Source organism: Ptychodera flava, chromosome 11 (genome assembly GCF_041260155.1).
Source record: "Ptychodera flava strain L36383 chromosome 11, AS_Pfla_20210202, whole genome shotgun sequence".
Taxonomy (NCBI): Eukaryota; Metazoa; Hemichordata; class Enteropneusta; family Ptychoderidae; genus Ptychodera; species Ptychodera flava.
In genome coordinates, this window is record NC_091938.1 from 19,149,585 (window position 1) to 19,173,718 (window position 24,134).

Sequence of the window (24,134 nt, forward strand, 5' to 3'; positions counted from 1 at the left end):
CAAATATTTCTCACCTGTAATGAACCGATACCGTAGTAATTTTTCCTAACCGATAACGTATCAACAAATTTTCCGATAACGTATCAATGAACCAATAACGGATTTAATCAAGTAATAACGTAGAAAATTCAACCAATGCCACAACGAATCAACCAGTAACGTATCAATAAACTGATAATATCTGATTAAGCGATTCATGGGGAGCTTTAGATCGATCGATCGATCGATCGATCGATCGATCGATCGATCGATAGATAGATAGATAGATAGATAGATAGATAGATAGATAGATAGATAGTAGATAGATACATGGATAGATAGATAGATAGATAGATAGATAGATAGATAGATAGATAGATAGATAGATAGATAGATAGATCAATGTATTGATAGACAAATCGATCAATCGATTGGTCTATCGATATTGTATAGATTGTTGATCAATCGATCGATAGAATAATTGATGGACAGATCGATCGATAGAATGAAGGGTCTATCAATTCCATAAAAAGATAGATCAATTAATCCATAGACGGATTGATCGATTCGATAAATTGGTCAATAGATAGATGGATAGATAGATCTATAGATGGATTTGTTATCACATTGTATGTTATTCAATTTTCTTTTCTTCTATTTATTTCTTCCATTTGGCGTAAATTGTTACAAATTTCTGCTGCAAATCAATCGTGTTTCAATTGTTTTCATTGTAGTACGAACGATTAAGTTGATCTAAATATTGTTAAACTACTTGAATTGTTTTGCGAAATGTTTCTAGTCCTGCTATAGTAGCCACACAGTTTAACTCTAGTTTTGTAAAATTCAAAGAGATAGTATAAGTACTGATGGAACAAATTAAAGGCAGGGTAATGAACGGCTGTTCGTTTACTCTGTTACAGCCGATAACGTAATAACTGACCGATAACGTATCAAACCCGATGACGTAGTAAAATGCACCGATAACGTATCAAATCAACCGATAACGTAGTAACAAACCGATAACGTAGTAAATTTTTCTAACCGATAACGTAGTAAAAATTTCCGATAACGTAGTAATTTTTCCTAACCGATAACGTATCAACAAATTTACCGATAACGTATCAAATCAACTGATAATGTATTGGATCAAGTGATTCATGGGAATAGATTAATAGGGATTGATCTATCCTCGATCGAACGATCAATCCATTGATCAATCCATAGATCAACCGATTGATTGATCAATCTACTGATCTCTCAATCGATCGATATTTCTATTGATTGAATGATTTAATGAATTGATTGATTACTCTGCTAATAGAACGATTGATAAATCTATATATGTATTAATGTATATATGTATATAGAGATATATAGATCGATATAAAATCGATGGATAGATCAATCGATCGACGGATAGATAAATTGAGAGATAGTGTATGAAATCAACTCATAATGTAGCCAAGTGAACAATAACGTATCAAATCAAGCGATGACGTATTAAATCAACCAACTATGTATTATATCAACGAATAACCTACTAGCCAAGTCAAAGAGTAAAGATTCCAAGCAACTGATAATCCATCAAGTCAACAAATAAATTATCAATCTACAAATAAAATAATAATAAATGGAAATTAACCGAATACAAATAAGTGTTGTATCTTTCGTTTTTTTTTCAAAATCAACCAATTACATCTTCAGAGTTACATACACTTGGAGTATACTCAAACATCACGAGTTGAATTTCATCAATTTTGGAAATGCGGACTAATCAATAAGTATTCCTGCACGATGAATCAAGATACAACACACATGTGAGTGTCTTTATCGACACATTTTCTAAGTTGGGGGGACTTGGAAAAAAGTTTTTAACATGACCGATTAAAACATTTCGTTACTTACAACGTCATTATATCAAAATGACAATAAGCCTTTACAAAATAATCGCAATCATACCCATCCGTAATACGGTTACACTAGGTCAAAATTCTTTATACACTGGTTGTAAACATAGACACAAAACAGCACAGAACAGACAGTAAAGCACCTGTACACACTCATGTAACTCTCATTCTCGGACTGAATTACAGGTAAATCTGGACTCATTGCTCAATTGAATTCCTTATAATCAAAATTCATTAATTTTGCAAGTTACTCCTGTAAGCAAGCCAAGTCTACCGATTTTGTAGACAACATATTCCTTTATTTTGCTTTTTATCCCGTCTGTCGTGATTCACGGCAAGTCACATCTTATTTGAAGTAGGATTACGAAGACATCGCAAAATTATTGAGTAGTCGTACATAGTATAGTGCTGATAGAAAAAAAAAACGCTTAGGCCAAGAAAAATAAAAGTTTGTTTCTCATCCTCGCGCGCGTGGATTGGGAACATCCGCGTCAACCTTTTTTTCTGCTCATGAGGAAATACAATGAAAAAGAAAAACAAACAAACAAACAAACAAAACACAAAAATACGCGACGATATTGCATAACACAGTGCTGTATAAAACAGATCTGTAAACAAAATAACTGACAACAACATTCCATTCAGAACTGTACACATATGTCACTGTTATATTACTCTGTCAAAACTGTGCATTGCTGCACTAAAAGTCAAACCACAGAACTGTTGCTATACAAAAAGACTAAAGCAACACTGCCGTGCATTTATCTCTGCGTGCATTCTTATGTTGTTTTCATGATTTTGCGCATTCTTGTTTGTTGAAGAATAAAAAAATTGAGAGAAAACTACACGTCACCGCATCATTTTTGCAATATGTCTAGGATGAGAAACAAACTTTTATTTGTAACAATTTACGCTAAACGGAAAAAATAAATAGAAGAAAAGAAAATTGAGTACAAGACAATGTGATAACAAATCGATCTATAGATCTATCTATCCATCTATCTATTGACCAAATTATCTAATTGATCGATCGATCTATTGATTAATTGATAGATCGTTCTATCAAATTGAGAGATCCTTTGTTCTATCGATCGGTCTGCCCATCAATTTATCTATCGATCGATTGATCGATCGATTGACCGACCATCTATCAAACATTGATCTATCTATTGAGGGATCGATTTATCCATCGATACATTGATCGACCTATCTATCTATCTATCTATCTATCTATCTATCTATCTATCTATCTATCTATCTATCTATCTATCTATCTATCTATCTATCTATCTATCTAATATCTATCTATCTATAAATCGATCGATCTATCGCTCCCCATGAATCGCTTAATCAGATATTATCAGTTAATTGATACGTTATTGGTTGTTTTGATGCGGTATTGGTTAACTTTTCTACGTTATCAGTTGATTTAATCCGTTATTGGTTCATTGATACGTTATCGGTAAATTTGTTGATACGTTATCTGTTAGGAAAAATTACTACGTTATCGGTAAATTTTTACTACGTTATCGGTTAGAAAAATTTACTACGTTATCGGTTTGTTACTACGTTATCGGTTGATTTACTACGTTATCGGTAAATTTTTACTACGTTATCGGGTTTGATACGATATTGGTTAGTTACAACGTTATCGGTTGTAACACTCATCTTCTGGAAAGCTAAGGGGCTTTTGAAATAAAAAACGAAAACATAAATGATAAACATCTTTAAAATTTTCGGTCATAGTCCTCGCGAATGTAAGACTTAATCGATTTTATTGAGCAAAATGGCATTATGTTGGAACGTTAGTAAAAATATTCTGCCGCAAAACAATTGTCCATGGCCCCATGGGATATAACACTATTTTCAAATTGCCCAACCAAATATCAAACGTCATTAGTTGTTGCATCCGGTCTCAGGTATCAGATTAATTGATTCTCTTGCTAATACGATTCGAGATTGTTTTCATTGAAATACTGCGAATTTTTAATATACAATTTCATACAAACCCATTTCCTATTTCATGATCATAATTTTCTTTTTAAGTTCTTAACCGATAAAATACATTACTTCGTTGTGTTGTACAAAAATATCCGCCACATGGCCATTCTATGTTCGACTTATACGCGTTCTCTTTCATCCAAGGTCCGTCGGGAACTTCAACCCCATTTCACCCAAAGGAGGACGAATCTTCGATCACATCACCCACCGCTAGTTATACAACTTCGCAGGCTCAATTTACAACAGACAATAGCCATACCACCACTGTTAGTTTTTCAACTTCGCTGGCTCAATCAACAACTTTGCTAGCTAAATCAACAACAGACAATAGTCACACCACCACTGTTAGCTTGTCGACTTCACTAGCTCAATCAACAACAGACAATAGTCATACCACCACTGATAGTTCGTCAACTTCGGTGGCTCAGTCAACAACAGACAATAGTCATGCCACCACTGATAGTTCGTCAACTTCGCTGGCTCAATCAACAACAGACAATAGTCATACCACCAGCGTCAATAGCCTTCCTAGGGCCGACGACTCATGCATTCTCAACGCCACGCGATCAAGACGAGGCACGTTGTTACGTTTGAACTATGGCAGCAGGGTGTTATTTGTCTGTCCGAAGGGGACGCAAATTGTCGATTCATCCATCAGCATATGTGACCATGGAAACCGTATGATCCCTCATCGAAGGTGTGCTGGTAAGACAGACACAATTCTCTACTTTCATCTGCTTTAAATGTTAATTTTTACAATTATATCTGTCCTTATTTTGCAACTACTCAGCATTTGTGACGTTTCTTTACTTGCAGACATCGACGAGTGTGAAAACGACCAACACAGTTGCAACTTTAACTTTAAATGCCACAACACCATTGGCAGCTACTTGTGCCTGTGTGGTGATGGATACAGGGAAGAAGGAGGACTTTGTGTACCAGAGCGGACTTTGTCGGAAAGAGACGGAACTGAAAATAAAATAGGTGAAAATGACAATGGTAAGTTTGTACATTCGACTTACCCAATGTGTCTGTCTCCTAGTGTATGTGTGTATTCTGACTTCTCTGTAAAGTATACTGGGAGCCGTTGACTTAATGTTCGTAACTCATAATGACTTATTTGCAAACTAAACACACTGGAATTGCAATCCCGTGGTATGTGGTAAATGGCCGGTTTTTCTTGTCACTATAGATGTCGGGAGTAATTACTGTTTGGAAAGTGAGGATGGGCTTTGGGAAAGAACACCATCAAACCACTTTTCTTCATGGATTCCCTGTTCCAGTGATAGAGCAGGTATGTTATTTGTGCCGGTATGCCTGTGACCTGACCTGACGCATACCGAACTCAAAGATTCAGACTTTTATTTTCCATTCATTTTGGACCATCTTGGTTTGAATTCTGGATAGAGGCCAGTCATATTTTTCAACCATGGGTCGAGTAATCATGTCACCGGAGGTTAACGATATGATGCAGCATCTGCGAAAGACACTAGATACATCGTACTTCTGTAGTGTACATTCGAAAGGGACGTTGATGACTTCATTGCAACCATGTTTCTGATGACAAACTACTGGTTTGTTTTTTGTAGGGTACTCTTAACTATCATGCACTAAGCTATTTAGTTTATTGAATACACTAGGTATACCCTATACCACATTGCGACGTACATAATCATAAAACAAAGCCAGCTAGAATATTGATGATTAGTTTACCAAACATTTGTTTCACCAAGATTTCATTATTTCCAGATTTAACGAACGTTACTGGTTTTGCTTATCTGTGTCCTCATCTCTTTGTTTCTTTAGGAGTAATGAGGCGATTCTGTAATGTTAAGGGCGAGTGGAACGATCCGGACACAACTGAATGTAAGACAAGGGAGCTTCTTGATTTAGCGAAAAAGGTTTGGCGAGCAACATTTTAATTCACTCAAAGATGCGAAAGTATTAATTCATTTATCTTTCAATTATTTTGATTTCTGTAAAATAGTAAAACTAACACAAAATAGAGTGAACTACTAATCAAGCAGATCTAAATATACAAACAATATCACATTATAAATTTGACCATTATTCTCTAGGTCACCAAGATAAGGGATATCAGTGACGCAGTGGCAATTATTGAGACAGTTGCACAATACTGGAATTCACATAGGATCATCTCCGCAGGTGATGTGGTGCTCATCTCTGAAATCTTGGCAAAGTTGGCACAGATTGTTGCCTCCTTCAAGGAATCGAACCTAAATGATACGGAAATGTATATTAAGGTAACTTTAAAAGACTAGCAACATTTCTCTGTTATCGTAGTTTTCCAAATATATTCGGTGGCAACCCCAATCGCATGTAACCTTGGCAAGGGACGTTCGAGAAAGAGTATATAAAAGCATATGAAGGGAAAACGTTGAATCGACGAGAGCAATTATGGTAATAGTTATTTTGCATACTTATGGCAATACTCACCTCGAAACAAAAGACAAAAAAACTCTGATAATAGTTTCCTCAACAAATAATTAAACCTAACACGATAGGAACTAATTTTGGAGAATAGGATATAGTACTTGACTTAATCTATATTTTTGTGTTTGCAATTCAATTGTATTTATCGGTAATTTGTAATATTGCAAATTTCAGCTACAGGGCATCTAACACTTTTGATAAATTTGAACAATTAAAATACCCTATAATCCAAATTAGATCCAATTATTTCACCTGTCTAATCTTTGTCAAAGTTCAAAATGAAAATCAGGTGTAAAATGTTGGTAAAAGAGAAGCACATTATCAATTTTACCAACATTTGATATTTGCAATCTTTTAGAAAACTCGATTTTCACAAGAAGAAGTTGGAAACTTCGTTTGCCCGTGAGCTTCCTAAGAACCCATACCAATAATAACAAAATCAAAGAGTCCAAATATCTGTAAGATAGGCATATTCTATCTCAACCAAATTTTCTTTACAGCTTTTCAGTGGTGAAGTGTGCCGACTTCTGACTAAAGATCGTGAACCAGTATGGAAAGAAATTCATGAGGTAAGCATGTCTTTCCAACATCAATGTGAAGAGACTTGGCAGTGTTTCAGAAACAAAATAGAATATTAACATTTATCAGCTTCTATCTTCAAGCGTCCTTTCTTCATCCCTTTTATGTCTTAATGTCTGACATTTTTGGATGATAGATTGGAAAAAGTTGGTCCTGCGATATGCGAATGTATTCAAAGTAAAATATTTTTTTTTATTTTTTGTCTTTTTTGAAGAGACTCGCACTTGACAAGGGAGTAGTTACGTTATTTAATGCCGTGGATTCGATTGGTACGGCGATCTACGATTTTATGATAAGGTCTGGGCAGGAAGTTGCTTCTTCATGCAGTGTATTAGGTAAATGAATACGTTAATATGTTACCTATTTGACGCTCAATCTTACCAAGTTCTTTTAGAATCTTATGCCCCAGCTAAAATGACTAGTGCATTTTCATTATCGTTACTGTGACAGATATCAAAGGAATCTTTTTCAAAGAAGACGAAATCATGGTCGTTGGGCCGTCTAAACGCAACGAGGCAACGAGGCAACGACGGCTCGTCCAAAGGAATAGTACCGCTACTCGAAATAACTACGTGTACTTCAGTAAGAATACGCTTGACAAGCTACGTGAAGCAAGTCTAGAAGGTAAGTTATGACACATTTTGGACAGAGTTCTGTTAAAGGCATCACAGGAGAAATATGATACTTAAGGCACAGACGGCGAAGTGATGAGGGCGTAGAACAGAAACAAAATATTTAATGTATTTTTACTCATAATATCGTTTAATTCTGTATTCTTCCCAAGAGCGAACTAGTAATATCACAAAGATTATTAATTTTTATGTTGATCATCATATTTCGCAGACATGTTTTGAATGTATCCGACATTTGTGAAGACTCTTGTTCTTAATCCAATGTCTTTTAGGTAGTGTGTGCCTCGAAAGTGAAAGACTGTCCTCAAAAAACTTTCAACCTCTCTCTTATCAAATCAAGAATACAAATCAGGATCACCGTTCAAATTTCGGTACTAGAGAAACAAATTACCTAATATTTACCGATATCTGTATGGCCGTCATTCCAGTTCGCTCTATTGCGTAAAATAAAATTTGCGAAATACTAAGACTGTAAAACTCTTTTTCACTCCAAAATTAAAATGAGCACCAACAAGTGATAGATAAGAAGAGAATGATATCTTTATGACTTAGAAATGTGTACGAAGTTGATGTATTTGAGAAATTAGCTGATTTCATAGTACAGTGCATGATGACTGCAGTTCACCTTATTGTAAACATACAGATAAGCCACTGGCAGTAGTATCGTACATCTACAACAACCCTGGAGACATTATACCAGCAGATGCTCAGTCCACAAGGTAAGCTTTAAGTGGGAGTTAGGTTTCTTAATATGAGTGGACCTGTTATCCCAGTAGCAAGTGTCTTTGCAGATACCCCTCCACCCAGATTTTTTTACACCAAGAGCTTTAAAATGAGCCCCCATAAATGTTTGGTTAGAAAAGAGTAAAACTTTGAGAGTCCTGATATCTGTCCCGGCGCACTGTACCTTTAAGTGATATGGGTTCACATGTGTGCTTTATGTCCTGAAAACCAAGTGAAAGGAGATCTACGTCAAGTTAATATCACCACTTTTATGCAATCATTTAGTGACGTCAACATGAGAGTGACACGGCTTTATCTCCTTGACCCCTAGGTCACAAGGGCAGGAATGGGTGACATCCATTACGACAGTCAACAGAATCAAGAAAGTGAACACACCGGTCATCTCGGTGTCTGTTTTTCCTAAACCAGAGGACATTACGAACTTAGATATTCAGATGAGATTCTGTTTAAAGGAGGTGAGTTTTTTCCTTCCTCATCCAAACCAACAAACGTTATATAGTCACAAGAAAAAGTGTAAAGCTATACCTATGCATTTTAATATTTGTTATTGGGAAATTAATCTGTAAAGTCTTTTTAATTGACCGAATGAGATAAGACTTCGCTTATCCTGTGTTTCTCTCTTTCCATGTTTTTTATAGGAAGGGTACTCCCCTGTCTGTTCCTTCGTGAAACTGGAACCTGAACACGGGTAATGTGTTCATTTATCTATTGATTTTATTTTCACGATTCCTCTCATTAGCCTGATAAAGTGATGAATGCCATTCACGTCTCATTATTATGAATAACTATGTAAATGGTCATGCCTGACACCTTTTCGTGTTTTTAAATTTTGTTGCAAAATGGTGATAAAAAAGGCATTAATGCATGAGTCACCGGGAAGCGTTGATATCCGAATTCCATTTATGTTTGTGCGTTCTGCTGTTTCTACACAAACAGTTTTTGATAACTAATCTGGACTAACACTGATAGCGATAACTGTGGTTACTGTCGACTAAAAATCGGACAAGTTTTGCGGTTATGTGTCTCTGCATGTTTCTGCAGCTTGTAGTCAGATTCTTTTTTACATTTTTTTGTGGACTACAATTTTATTATTATAATATTTCCCGAATGTAGCGCAAGTGAGACCATGTGTTTTACCTATATTCCATGTAACATCTAACGAGTAGTATAACAGATATGCATGTGGACGTAAGCTGTTCCACACAAGGTTTACCTAAACACGTTGTTTATGTAGAAAAAATACACAATCCACTTTAACTTAGCAAGTTACACTTTATCTTTACAACCGTCTCCCTACCGCCTTCCAAGATGTGCACATTCGTTAAGCCAACCATTTTGCAGAACATTTTGACAGGAGAAAAAAGACAGACAACATTCTTGCAACATTTTAAAAATAACCGACACTTTATCTTAAGAATTAAGACCATGAACGGTAGAAACAAAGATCGAGATTCCCAAACCCTGGTTATCATTGATTGCATGGGATACATTCTAAATTTAACCCAAATGACAAAGCGCAAACTTTCATGGATTGTAAAAGCTGTAAAAAGTGTAAATGGGTATCTCTCGAATTCAGCAAATGACAATGACAGGCGACATGTTAAGGTATAGCGTGCGCTTAGCAAGTGAAAGACTTAAAGTTTTGCTCAATCTTTCCTGAATGAAACTTTCAGCCATACTTCTAGCAAATCGAGGATGAAAATCAGCATCTCCATTAGAATAGATCTGGACAGCAGGCGACATGCTAGACACTGATTACATTTCTTTCATATCTGTTTTCTTTAGCATGTGGAGTACCATCGGATGTAAAGTAACCAACAGTGGCAAGCTGGACACGTTGGACTACGTTGAATGTGCATGTGGCCATCTTGGTAGCTTAGCTGTAATAACGACCATGGGGAAGAGTCCGAAGGTATGCATACTTTAAGTTCTGCTCATCAAGTTCATGGTCAGTCGAGAGACACAGAAATGACAATAGTAAACAGTTATTTCTCGCCGTCCAGTTGTCCACTCTAATCGAATTTTGTAACTTAAGTTTACATCTTTTAGCAACTATTGTTTTGTTGCCTTGTTGATATTCCATCGACAAAGAAGATAAGTTTTCGCAAGTGCTGAATACTCCGTTCTCTGTATTGTAGATAATGTCTGCTTTTGCCAACAAATTGATTATGTAAGCACAAACCAAGAAAGAAGTTGGAGTAAATTATTAATGAACTATTTCCATAAATCACAATGAAGGTTTCGCTGAGATGAAAATAAAGCTAAAGACCATACAAAAATATCTCTTCTACGCTCTTGTAGATGGTATAACTGAGAGTCTCCAGTCACTGCAAATTTGCATACACATATATGCATGGTGAAAGATATATTATCGGCCACGTTTGCCTTTAGAACATTAGCAGTAGGAGATAGTTTTAGCGGCGCACATTTCTAGATTTATAACATGGTGCCCTCCTGGGCAAAGAATCGACAATTGACTAACCCTTTTATGGTTTATTATCAACCAATCATTTGTAGCCATTTCTCGAAGCCGCAGCTGTTCCTATACTGACTCTGTGTTGTTCGCTGTCTTTATTTTTCATCGTTATAAGTTTGTTTGCTGTTTTCATGGCTAGGTGAGTACGTATCATTATCATTTTTATGTATAAGCAATAGATAAGAAGATTTCGACACTTACATTTGCGAGTTTCATGTCTTTCTTGTTATTGACTGAGGCAAAATAGAGACCTTTCCAGTCCTAGAGAGCTTTCCAGTCCTATGAAACGTTATTACTTTGTGTGTTTGTTACTAACGGAAATGTAATTTTTACTTTTCTTCACCCCAATTCTAGATTGACATCGGACTTCTACGTGGTACTTGCGCAGGCTATTCTTTCGTTTTCTTTCTTCCCTATCCTTGTTGCTATGGAAGCTCTACTTGAGAACCAAGAGTATGAGGTATATTAAATGTGTAACTCTATATTGATGATTATATACACGAAATAATGCATTTACATGAAGGGTACACTGTTTATTACGGGATTGTGTCTTTCATCGTTGCGACCTATGGGCTTTGATAACCAATCAAAGGCACTTCATTGTTTGCCTCAGGTATGTAAACGAAAGTGTGTGTTTCCAAGTTCTAATGAGGGATGGTATGTCATCATATATTTCATTATATATATTATTATAAGAAAAACATATCTACCATCTCTTTTGTATTTTCGTGTTTGCATGAACCACAGGTATTTAAAAGTACTTACATTTCCCGTCTTTGTAGAAATCCAATCGGCTGGTAATGGCATTCTCCCATACTGCGCTGCTCAGCAACTCTTCCTGGATGATGAACCTGAGTGTTCAATTTTTTATTCGTCTGAAGTACTACTTGTATCGAAGTACACCCTGCAAGGTGAGTAGAAATTTCCTTCAAAGGCTTCCAACTTTTATCTGATACACGTTCAACAAAGTCCCTCTTAAATAGTGGTTGTCGTTACATTGAATGTGACCAGTGAATATTTCAATAATTGTAAGTATTAATATTTGACGAATAAGGTAGAGTTCTTTGAAACGAAAATTATTGGGTTTTTTGTTTTGTTTTTGTTTGTTTTTGTTGTTTTCTGGGGGGTTCTGAAGCATGAAAATTGGTTATTTTAGCATGCACTCGTTTTCCAACCAAACTATCTCAGCGGGCTAAGATATGTTTGGATAAAGGTGAAACTTTGCTACTTGTATTAAGTAGTCTAGCCCCCGCTTGCTTGGCTTTCAGCAGCAGCAGTCATTGACCATCGCGTTAACCCACGATCTACGCAACAACCTACTACTAACTCGACAGTCTGCTGATCTTTCAATTCCAATATTCGAATATTCATTGTACTCTGTTTTTATATTTATATGCCTACAGACTTAAACAAAGTCTAGAAGTAATGATATTGCAAATTTAAGTTAGGAAGGTTCTTTCAAAAACGATGGATACACGCCATCGATTTGTATGACCCTAAAAAAATGATGGTATAAACTCCTTGGTGTACAAGAACTGTAGCAGCATGCCCTTGTCTTACAGAATTTTGTACGTCTTTTGTGGCTGGGTGATACCTTGTATAGTCCTTGCCTGTCTGATTTGGATGTTACCTACTGACAAGGAGCCAAACAGGTAATGGCAAACTGAATTTGCATACATCGTATATTTATCATGAAGAACAAAATGTTCCGCTATGGACAAAGCATACATGTGAGTCCAGTTGGCCTTGTTTTGTCTACATCTAATATCTTAATCATACGATTGTGATTCTTTTATATCATCATTTAAACATGATGTACCCAATGTTGCGTTTTACCTACAGCCGCCCGGATGTAGACGCTTCAGCTATTTTGTCTTCGATAGATGTGATAGCACTCCTTATCTCATCGGTATGTATGTATGTTGTTGTCGCTGTAGGCAACAAGAATCAAATCCTACTCAGTAAAAGTAGTCTACAATTTAGGTTGCAATTTATTCTGTGATTATTTAATGTTTACAAAATTAATGTGTTTTTCGTAGTGAAACGACGCCACTGATCTGATATTCCTTTATTGAGCATTTATAATTTGAAAGTTGATATCAATGGGGACCTCAAGATATGGGGATATAAGAACCCAAAGAAGTAGCACCTTAATATAAATTTTTTACTATAACCCAACGGGATTCGAAACCCCACACACTCACGGCAACATCGCCTAGCTGATAGGCCTCTCACAAAACCAGTCGGCCACTGCTTCCAACCCAAAAGAGTTGGTCACAGTAACCGACTTAGATGTTGCAATTCTGTGCGCGACCGAACAACAAGGTGTGCGTGGAGCAGACGACACACAGACACAGTACACACACAGACACAGTACACACACATATAGTAATCGGAAAAGCACGAAGCTCTTTTTTTTTACTGAGCTATCAGACAGACTCGGGGACAAGTAAATATCCACCAGCAATACTGTCCACTCAGGTTAAAGAATATAAATTTTTTACTATAACCCAAACGGGATTCGAACCCCCACACACTCACGGCAACATCGCCTAGCTGATAGGCCTCTCACAAAACCAGTCGGCCACTGCTTCCAACCCAAAAGAGTTGGTCATAGTAACCAACTTAGATGTGCAATTCTGTGCGCGACCGAACAACACGGTGTGCGTGGAGCAGACGACACACAGACACAGTACACACACAGACACAGTACACACACATATAGTAATCGGAAAAGCACGAAGCTTTTTTACTGAGCTATCAGACAGACTCGGGGACAAGTAAATATCCACCAGCAATACTGTCCACTCAGGTTAAAGAATATAAATTTTTTACTATAACCCAAACGGGATTCGAACCCCACACACTCACGGCAACATCGCCTAGCTGATAGGCCTCACACAAAACCAGTCGGCCACTGCTTCCAACCCAAAAGAGTTGGTCACAGTAACCGACTTAGATGTTGCAATTCTGTGCGCGACCGAACAACACGGTGTGCGTGGAGCAGACGACACACAGACACAGTACACACACAGACACAGTACACACATATAGTAATCGGAAAAGCACGAAGCTTTTTACTGAGCTATCAGACAGACTCGGGGACAAGTAAATATCCACCAGCAATACTGTCCACTCAGGTTAAAGAATATAAATTTTTTACCATAACCCAAACGGGATTCGAACCCCCACACACTCACGGCAACATCGCCTAGCTGATAGGCCTCACACAAAACCAGTCGGCCACTGCTTCCAACCCAAAAGAGTTGGTCACAGTAACCGACTTAGATGTTGCAATTCTGTGCGCGACCGAACAACACGGTGTGCGTGGAGCAGACGACACACAGACACAGTACACACACAGACACAGTACACACACATATAGTAATCGGAAAAGCACGAAGTTTTTTTACTGAGCTATCAGACAGACTCGGGACAAGTAAATATCCACCAGCAATATTGTCCACTCAGGTTAAAGAATATAAATATTTTCTATAACTCAAACGGGATTCGAACCCCCACACACTCACGGCAACATCGCCTAGCTGATTGGCCTCGCACAAACCAGTCGGCCACTGCTTCCAACCCAAAAGAGTTGGTCACAGTAACCGACTTAGATGTTGCAATTCTGTGCGCGACCGAACAACACGGTGTGCGTGGAGCAGACGACACACAGACACAGTACACACACAGACACAGTACACACACATATAGTAATCGGAAAAGCACGAAGCTTTTTTACTGAGCTATCAGACAGACTCGGGGACAAGTAAATATCCACCAGCAATACTGTCCACTCAGGTTAAAGAATATAAATTTTTACTATAACCCAAACTTAAGAATTGCACTTACCAATCAGTATTTTAAAATATTAATATTTAATGTTTGTGATTTGCAGTTAGTTGCACATCATTCTCCGCCTTATGTTCCTACTCAAGTATTCATATGTAGGTCTCGAAAATAATATGGATTACCATTGACTGTTTTAATCTGATGGAGGGGAAATTGACATTCTGATGTTCCAGTCTTATGCATTTTTTTTCAATCCAAGGTAACCGTACTGGTGTACTGCCACGATTATCGCATGCTGGCTGAGCTGGTCAAACTTATCCGGGGACCCGAGGAGGAGATACTGAGGTAAGCGATATCATTACCTCGTCTGTGCACGAGATTTGGTAATTATTATGCGCAAACTGAGGCTTGCGACAGATTTCCCTTATCTCAAAATCATGCAATGCTTTTCCAGTATATATTTTATAAAACTGCAAGGGAAATTTGAAATATCGCAAAATTAGTTTTATTTCTTTTTTAAAAGTTGAAAAATATAATATTTCGCGCAACATTTAAATGAGAATATAGATTTTTTAATTTTAGACATCTATAAACCTTGCTTCTCTAAATAGTTCTCGGAATTTGATTGATGACATCGCAACTCAATCTCGCACTTCGTTCCTCCTTATGAGATAGAACTTTGGGTATCTTGGGAAAAGATGAGAAACAACTTAACAACTTGGATATCGATGTGTAAATCTTAAGTTAGGTCTTTGATTGTTTTTGCCATGCTGTTTCCTTAACTTTAAATGATTACAAAGTCTTAGCGCTTTTCTTCCGTTTTTTTTTTGCTTCATTCTAAAATTGCCGTTACTATTCAGATTGTCTGATGTTTTAACGTCAAAGACATAACTGACAGTCTTAATCCTTTCATTGGACATGAAAACTATTTCCTTTATATTACAGTGCGAAGATGGAATCAGCCATCGTACTCCATTCAATATTCATTGTGACCCGGATTGTCAATTATGCTGTTCATGTGATCGAAAACCCTGTAAATTCTATGTATGTATTTGCATGTTGTGTTTTCATGGAGGTAAGATTTCCGTTTTAAAATACTTCTACTCAATAGTCGCATCCTATTTAATGTCCATATCTACGTACAAATACCGTTTTCGTTGTTTCAATGATGCAATAATACTAACGCTGTACGTTAGAATTGCATCAATCGTCATTTTGTCGCAGATTTTCAAATGTTAATCAAACAGACCGGCAGTGAAAACATAAAATCCCGCAATCGTATGTATATGGGAGAAACCGGTCGAAAAATGTAGGACATGATGAAAATGAAAAATGCTGTTACATTTCTAACATTTTATCTTCATTGAAAACGCTGCCCTATGAATTCAAAAATACAAAATACAAGAAGCAAACACACAGAATGTTTTAAACCCTTTGTTTGAAACTAATATCTGTTTCGAGGCGGATGAAAAAGTATCGTCAGATAGATTTTTACGACAATGCGTTCATTGTGTCCCTTCGATTTCCATTTTGCAGGGTTCTGTCATCTATCTTGGGTTCTTCGCTACTAATAGGGAGGTTTGTAAACAATAATGTGTATGATAGATGATTATGGACGCAAAAGTTTCGAAAGTACCACCTATATGTTTGAAGCTTCCCCTCTGAGATCTCAAAGAGTCGTATCTACAAGGCAAATATTAATAATAATATGTCACATGGTTTTGCTTAGACTTGGTTCAAGTCTGTGATTTGTGAATATTTGAGTGGGGTGAACGCGATAATTTGTGTTTTGTTTTCATATGAAACGCGTGAGTGGTGTGAACGCAATGGGAGGGACGAACGCTGTACAGGGGAGTTTCTCCCGGAATCCGGCAGAAAGTAACTCACTACTGGGCAGACTCAAAAGTAACGCGTTCAATTAATCTCAAGGAAACCTGATCTTGGCTGCCAAATTCCAAATAGGTTTGTATGAAATAGGGGAGACACAAGAGAAACTATTACAAAAGATTTTTTTAGAAATTCACCGACTTGAACCAAGTCTAGGTTTTGCTATACAGAAATGAGATCATTTCACTGAATATTGTGAATTTGAAATTTCATGTCCTAATTTTTGCCCTTAGGATGTGGCTTTGACCTCTGATTTTGACCTCAGAGTATGTAAGACAACACACTCTAAACAATATGGCCTCCAGTGCATCACATCATAGCCGTGCAAATTAATATTTTTATCGTTGATTTTGTACCTAAGGGTCACCCAATTTTTTCTGTACACTTTAGTTTCAACGTGCTCTGAAATCGAAATGAGTATCCCTTGTTCATTTCTGGGTGTGATTTGCGGGATATCGTGCATATAGTCTTCGCAAACGTGTTACTATTCGCGCGTACCATTTCATCCTCAGTGCTAGGGTCTTGAACTAAGTATAGCAAATTTACGTTACTATTATGTCCGTCTTCTATAACAGGTAAATTAGTAGACTGGCCCAGTTTTCATCAAAATCCAGAAAAAAGGCGCTAAATAACTATTCCCTGTATGCCTCTATTCACCATGTCTAGCTGCTGATTGTCCTAAGAGCTCGATATTTCGAGAAGGACGAAGAACACAAACAGGCGGTGCAAGACTTTGAGGAAGAAGACTGTCAGAGACTGCAAATTCAGAAAGAAGTGATGGAAAAGAAGAAGAAAAATCGGGAGCTAAAGAATCCTGAAAGGCGGCTGAGTGAAAATACTGAGGTAATATGCACCTTTTGAAACTGCAAATTTAGTATCACAATGAGAAAATTAAGATTGCAAGAAAGAGCATACTTCTAAACAGCATTTAACATCAATTTTCGTATATTTGGAACAGTTTTACTCCCTTTCAGTTCCTGACGCTAAATCGAAACTCCTATTGCTCATTAATGGGACTTTTATGACACTGAACGTTGTGAAAGTGTTTATTGGAGAGAATGTTCCTCGATGAATAATACCAAATTACCCATGACATACACTGACAAAAGTTTTGGTTTGACATTTTGTTTCGTTTGGTTTTGGGGTGATGCAGGTCGTAAAACTATTTCTGGTAACCCGATATTTTCTATTTCAAAAGTTTAAAATCATTTGTGATCGGATGAAATCTAGTAGTCCAAAATGGCTACTTCATCTGCACTGCCACGATTGCACTCTCTGTGATTTGTCAAATATGTTAAACCGTTTGCTATAGTTCTACTTTTCAATAGAATACATATGATTTTGGAAGATTTACTCTCGATAGTGTCATAAAATACCAGAAAACTCCTCCTACCTTGCCTATTTTTGTCCTCGTACAATCATCAGGTCCGGTCCAGAAGAAGTCGTTTACAATACAGGAATAACGATAAAAATGACGAGGTCAACGTGCCATCCGAAACCATAGTATTGGAAGAGATCTAATAACGCGTTGCTAGCCATCCCGGTAAAATGTTTGATACATGTTTCATGGAACATATACTTTCTAAATAATATATCTCAAAACTCCCAGTTACGTTGCTAACAAAAAGAACATTAAGTATGCAGCAATCAAACATTGGAATTCTCTATCGTCTTCATACAAGCAACTAACATCTAGACAAATTTAGGTTTAAAATGGAATTACGATGCCATTTAATGAACACAGAGTAATTTGTATCTTTTTTCTTGATTGTTTTTTATTTATTTTATTGTATTTTTAATTATCTCTTTATCTCTGACATGTATTTTTTGTCCTTACTCAAGCCCTTTGTTTATTGTTATTAGCTGATAGTGGGCCATGGACTCGACTAGTCAGAGTGGCCTATTTTCATCGTCCACACCAGATAAAGTTGTATTTTCACCGTTACAATCCCTTTGTTGCTCTCTCCTGTATTTGTATCTTTGTCTGGTTAAATAAGCCAATTTATAATGAAAAAGTAAACAGTTTAAATTTTGCTCAAGGTTTCCTAAGTGAAACTTTAAAATATTATCTTACCAAATCAAGAATAAAAATCGGGGGTCACCGCACAAAGTTTGGTACCAGAGAAACAAATTGCCGATCATTTACCGATAATTTAGACTCAAAATGGTAGCGATCTCTGTGGTAACTCTATCGGGAAAATAAAAACTTTCTCACTCGAACAGCTTTAAAATGAACCATACCACAAAAGTATGGAAAACAATTGACAGTCCAGATACCTGTCCCATAGGAGCATTGTACCTTAACGTAACCATAAGACGTTTCCCAACAGTGATCCTTTCGCATTGCAGAGTTGAAATTTCTACACAAGGCTCAACATACTAAACTTCTGAAGGTCGAAGCGTCCGCATACTTCGATTTATGAATTTAAACTTAAAACAAAAGTAAGCGTCCACAAATATACCTTAACTTGTCAATGCACTTGTTTTAAGTTTTTAGTTTAGTGTATTCAGAAGTGTTAGAATTGATCTATAGATAATATTTTACACTCATTATTAAGCGATTCATAAATTTATAAAATGCCGAAAACGCATAATTCTCACGTTTACATCTTTGCGTTGGTTGGTTTATTTTCCATGATTAATATTATGCTTGGCCAATATGTCTTTATTTTTGTCTTTTCGGCACCATTAGATTAATTTTGCTCAAAGATACAAAACATTGACACCTGTTTTTGAATGCTTTGTTGAAGTGTACTGTATTCTGCAGTATTTTCATGACACAGTGTATTGTATTTGTCATCATTTAAGACACTTATTTTTTCTGTTGAATAAAGTTTTGCACAATCCAAGTAAATGTAATGGCATGTTATTGATGTCCACATATGCTTACGCTTAAATGCCTTCGGTTTAGGACGGTCAGTGATTGTTTTCGTTTATTACATGTTTGTGTTGGTTTCACCCATAACACAAACTGGTTATGTTCACTTCCCCGGTTGTATGATACTATTAATTGGTTGATATCAATTTGTAAGTTTCTATAGTATAAGGTACCTGGAACTGCCTTCATTTCTCACACATATGAGTGGTTTCATTCTTAAACGTGGAGAATTCAAAGCCTGTATGGGAAGTGCAATGTTCTCTCATGAAAATGCAATCATGGGCCCTGATATTTGCCCATGCTGAAAGAACCTGTAATTCTAATCAGTACCGGTTTCATTAGTAACCGGAATTCATGGTTACGCAAACCATCGCCACACGCTCACTCTATACAGAAGAACAGCAAAGGATGAATATGATTTCAACCAATCAACGAGAAGAGCTCATTTAATCATCCAATTGCATACATTGTCTATAAGTCGACATGCATCTCCTATCTCTATGGAAGTGCTGTTTTAACTCGGTTAAGAGACATCAAAACAGGTCCAATGATCAGTATCATTCAACGTATTAAAATAAATGATTTACCAGATCCAAGGAGCAAATAGAAAATGACAAGAGCAATAAGGTTATCTTGAAACACTAATTATTGGTGTTACAAGGCGTTTGGAATGGTTATGATCATGGCATTCAGAAAAAGAGATGGCCCCATGACTCTAACGTTTTGAATGCATGCACATATTGTAATGGAATCCGTTGCTGCAATCTTATATTTTGAAAAAGTCCACAGACAGTGTTGTAGTCCAACTAGCCATAGTAAACTTTCCCGCAAGTGTATTAATTTTCTTGCATGCCAAAGGAAAGATTGTGAAGTAATGTGCCTTTTTTATTGCAAGGCTGGGAGCTCGGACACTTTGAACCAGGACGGGTAGGGTTACACAGAATCCACACGTTTTCTTTACAATTAGCTTAGCGTGGGTACTGCGAATGATGATTTTATATCAGTTAGCAGTAAGTATAGTTTTAACAGTTGTAGGGAGATTAAATGTATTTTACATTAAGCAAAATTAAGCAAAAATGTACAATCAATTTCCAGTAATAACTATGTCTGAGCATCAGCCTCTAAGGCGGACACGCTACTGATACATAAAATAAAGACGTTGTCAAAAGGCATTCTTGTAAACACGGTACATTAAATTACATATTACACAAAACCAGTTTGATGCAGCGAAGCACGACCACGTTTTTAAGAACGTGTTGAATAAATAAAGACTTGAGAGGAATGTTGAAAAAATTGCCTGGTAGGCGGCCACAGGTGCCTGGAGTTGCCAGTGTATACATAAAGAGAAGATGTATACTACACTGGAACTCCAGGCACCTGTGCTGTAGGCTAAGGATAAAATTCTGTTCACTGAATAAACCCAGTGCCGCACACTAAAGAAGTATTATTTAACTATCTAATTCTATCGCCTTTGCAGTTCGTACAGAATGTCACGACCGGTTTGATAAGATTGAACAGATGTTCACGAAAATGGTGTATAAACCGGTCATATGATCTGACACCTCGTAAGGTAGCACGTTTGCTTCTAACAATCGTTTTGTCTTTTTACAGTGTTTGACTAGCCGTCCCCCTGCCTATCTATTAGTTTCCTACTTTGCACCATATGATCTACCAATTGCTATCTCGCACAAATGAGGAATTGTATCTGCACTGAAGACGTAGACCGGGGCGGTTATAATCCGGTCATTAAAATATGGGTTCTACATTATGGGACCCAAAACTCAGTCTTCCATCAACACTGAAGGTCTCTCTTTCATCCAGATTTTACCGTGCAAAGTTTTGCAGAAGCTGATTTCGCCGTCCACTTTTTCAATTATGTAACTGTTATCTGATTCTTCCGTGTGGCTGGCAATGGGCTCGGAATGCCATTCACCCGAACAGTCCTTCGTTTTCACACAAATTGTGTTCTTACCCGGAGGCGTTTGGACTGTGACGTAGTTACCACTCGCAATCACGTGACTCTGGGGTTCGTGACTATCGTCGCTGCAACTGATAATTATTTGTATAGGTTCTCCCGTCCCGTTAGCGATGTTTGTTGTATGGCTGTTTCCCATGGTCCTCTCGGTTCGGATTCAGTCCTACGAACAAAGCAAAACGCAATGAATTATGTTGGTAGAGGGCGATAAAGATACAAATCTCCTCAAGCGCCCCGATCTCTTTGGGAACATGGAAAGCGCCCTCAGCAGACGAAAGGTTCAGTTCACCTTTTTGTAACTTGACGTGTTTGTCTCGAGTTCTATTGACAATACACCAGGCAGATATTTTGAAATTTCTCAAGCTAAAGATTAGCTTTTTAATATGCAAAGTTTCTCAATTGTGTAAACTTCATTTTTGAAATATTACCGCGCGTTTTACATACACGTCATTAATTTAACTTTTATTTTCCCATGACTTTGAATGACAAGATTAGGTAAATGCTTTGCAGGCTTACCTTAAGAAATTTATACTCCGAATTGTGAAAAGTAAAGAAAAATAAGAAGTCATCCAGCTCTTTTTGCAATCATCGGTTTGCATATTGCACATTTGCGCATATAATTAAATGTCCTTAATTTGAAAATTTACCAATAATAAGAGCACCTACGTTGAACTCAAATTGTCATATTGTGAGAGGGGTACCGTGATGTCGGTGTGTTTATTGTATAAGGCGCTTTAAATAAAATTCTTTGTTTGCCGTCCACGTGCTGATAGGTTTTCAGAGAAAATTAAGAAAACAAACACAATGTTAACACTGTTACAAATAAATACATTATATTTCCTAAAGAAACGGAATATAAATTGTGCCTATGTTTATAACTTGTGTTTTTTGTCTGTGTTTGTTTTTTTCCTGGCTGGGTGGTAGGTTTTTAAAAAATCAAAGGACGATAAACAAAGAATTTTCTTTAAATGGCCTAACCGAAGACGTCTGGCACACACCCTGCATGCTTTAATACCCGTTCTTTGAATCAAGACGGGGAAATTGTTGCTGTTTTCAAATGTGTTAAGAGAACGTGGGCAATGTCTTGTGTAATTGTGTGACCAATTTTTAAACAGGAACAAATTTTTGTGTGGGTAGTAAAGATAAAGGGACTTCGGTAAGAATATTCTCGTAGAGTTAGGTTTAGAGAATCTTAACGGCTGATGTATAAGATTAGTGATAATTCGAAACTCGCTCATGTCAAAACAATCCAGCGCGACTGGTATCCATACCGACAAAGTGACCTGCGGGATACGTGTATAGGTACGTCTGTTCCTCAGATAATTGAATTACGGTGACACGGCATAAGTGTGGGAGGAAAGACAAACGCTGGCACAAGGACTGGCTGTAGTATCACGTGGCATTGTGTACTACCTAATTGTTCGGTAAAATTATACGGTATAAGCCACAACAATTCGTTGTCTGCGGTCGTTAATGGGTGTCAGCGTTTGTTCATACAGCGCGTACAATCTTTGCACAAGCGGACGTCTTTACAGAGACAATTACTGGTGTTGCTGTTTTTTGTGTTCATACTGTCAAACGTGATCCGCACGACTACTGAACTCTTTCCGAGTCAGGACAAAGTGGGGCCCCGCCTATTGCCCGATTTAGGCAGGGAACACAAATTTTAACTCTTCCGTAGTTCCTACAAAATCGGCGTCAATTGTCGGTCACCTTTGAAATCGTAGTGCGTGTACATGTAGAAAGAAAGAGTTCTCCGGCCTACAGTTTATAAGGCACGCAAAAGAAACGCAGTTTTCATATTTTCTATGTCAAGCAATATGACAACTTCAAGCCGACACAGCTCTCGTTACACTTACCACCCAAGTCCAGGATATCTGCAGATCTGCTGGCGTTCCAAGACTATCAGAGCTACAGAGAGTACGGTTACAAATACCGTTGCTACAGCCAAATTTTCGAACACCACTCACAGCCCACAAGCAAGGTCTTCGTCAGCTGTATTAAGTTCGGCCAAGATAGGGATTATCGAGAGTGCCCGAATATTTTTTTGGTTTTGTTTCCTTGTTTAATATGCATGGCGGATATCATTATGTAGTCAGATTGTTCGTAATGTCACGTGGGTGCACAACTGTAAAAGTTAGACGTGGCTTGACTTCACTGTGTGCAGGATATGCCGCCCACTCGAGCAAAGAAAGCACAGACTAGACAGTGGTGTTTGTACAGAAATGAGTTCCGTGTACCGTACAATACATGTTTTGTGACATGTATACAGTGACCTGAGCTTCGATTTGTTAAAGTAGGAAGCATAACAAATTGGTCAGCGTGGGGGTCAAAGCTTTCAAAGTGGACTCTTAAACAGTTCCCAATGGTTCCGCGTTAGTCGAGTAGTATAATCTGTGTATGCTTCAGTCGGACACTGATAGCATATTTTAAGTGATGGTTAGGTTTTTACCGATAAGAAACAGGGCGTACTTGTAGAATTGTTAAAGGGACATAAGCTTTAACTTCTGGCAAGTTTTTCAGTATTCTGCTTCATATCAACTACCGTGTCTAACCCTAATCCGTTTGTCATGCTGAAATTTCGAGTATTCCTTTTGTCAACACAGCTTGTATGTGTGTAGTGATCATTGTTTATTGTCTACAAATGAATTCCAGTCCGGACTTGAATACAATTTTCAACAATAACAATGTAGATTGTACTCATATAGGTTGTGTTGATATGCTAAATACTTGGCATTAAATTACATTTTAGGGATTCAATGCAAAAAGTGCAGGAAAACCACAAAACAAAAGTTCTGAAAAAAATAGCCAAAAGATACAGCTTATGGAG

At 37.3% G+C, this 24,134-nt stretch overlaps 1 protein-coding gene and 1 long non-coding RNA gene across 2 annotated transcripts in view; one reads left to right on the top strand and one right to left on the bottom strand.

Annotated features, from left to right (window-relative positions):
* Positions 1-19,296, top strand: part of LOC139143717 (uncharacterized) — a 33,475-nt gene extending 14,179 nt beyond the window's left edge. The window contains exons 6-27 of the mRNA XM_070714252.1: positions 4,032-4,592; positions 4,704-4,871; positions 5,080-5,181; positions 5,694-5,788; positions 5,966-6,151; positions 6,842-6,910; positions 7,135-7,255; positions 7,371-7,544; positions 8,196-8,271; positions 8,607-8,751; positions 8,935-8,984; positions 10,082-10,208; positions 10,814-10,911; positions 11,127-11,232; positions 11,555-11,683; positions 12,335-12,424; positions 12,615-12,681; positions 14,824-14,909; positions 15,510-15,639; positions 16,101-16,142; positions 17,118-17,294; positions 17,877-19,296. Coding sequence (XP_070570353.1) covers positions 4,032-4,592; positions 4,704-4,871; positions 5,080-5,181; positions 5,694-5,788; positions 5,966-6,151; positions 6,842-6,910; positions 7,135-7,255; positions 7,371-7,544; positions 8,196-8,271; positions 8,607-8,751; positions 8,935-8,984; positions 10,082-10,208; positions 10,814-10,911; positions 11,127-11,232; positions 11,555-11,683; positions 12,335-12,409 — 2,282 coding nt within the window. The 3' untranslated portion in view covers positions 12,410-12,424; positions 12,615-12,681; positions 14,824-14,909; ... (2 more) ...; positions 17,118-17,294; positions 17,877-19,296. The remainder of the gene's footprint in view (positions 1-4,031; positions 4,593-4,703; positions 4,872-5,079; positions 5,182-5,693; positions 5,789-5,965; positions 6,152-6,841; positions 6,911-7,134; positions 7,256-7,370; positions 7,545-8,195; positions 8,272-8,606; positions 8,752-8,934; positions 8,985-10,081; positions 10,209-10,813; positions 10,912-11,126; positions 11,233-11,554; positions 11,684-12,334; positions 12,425-12,614; positions 12,682-14,823; positions 14,910-15,509; positions 15,640-16,100; positions 16,143-17,117; positions 17,295-17,876) is intronic.
* A 446-nt stretch (positions 19,297-19,742) lies between these two features.
* On the bottom strand, positions 19,743-23,371 carry LOC139143718 (uncharacterized). Its single transcript, XR_011554667.1, has 3 exons — positions 23,164-23,371; positions 20,707-21,467; positions 19,743-20,626 (listed from the first exon to the last, which is right to left on the bottom strand). It is a non-coding gene; the product is annotated as an uncharacterized lncRNA (long non-coding RNA).
* Between the last annotated feature and the right edge of the window lie 763 nt (positions 23,372-24,134).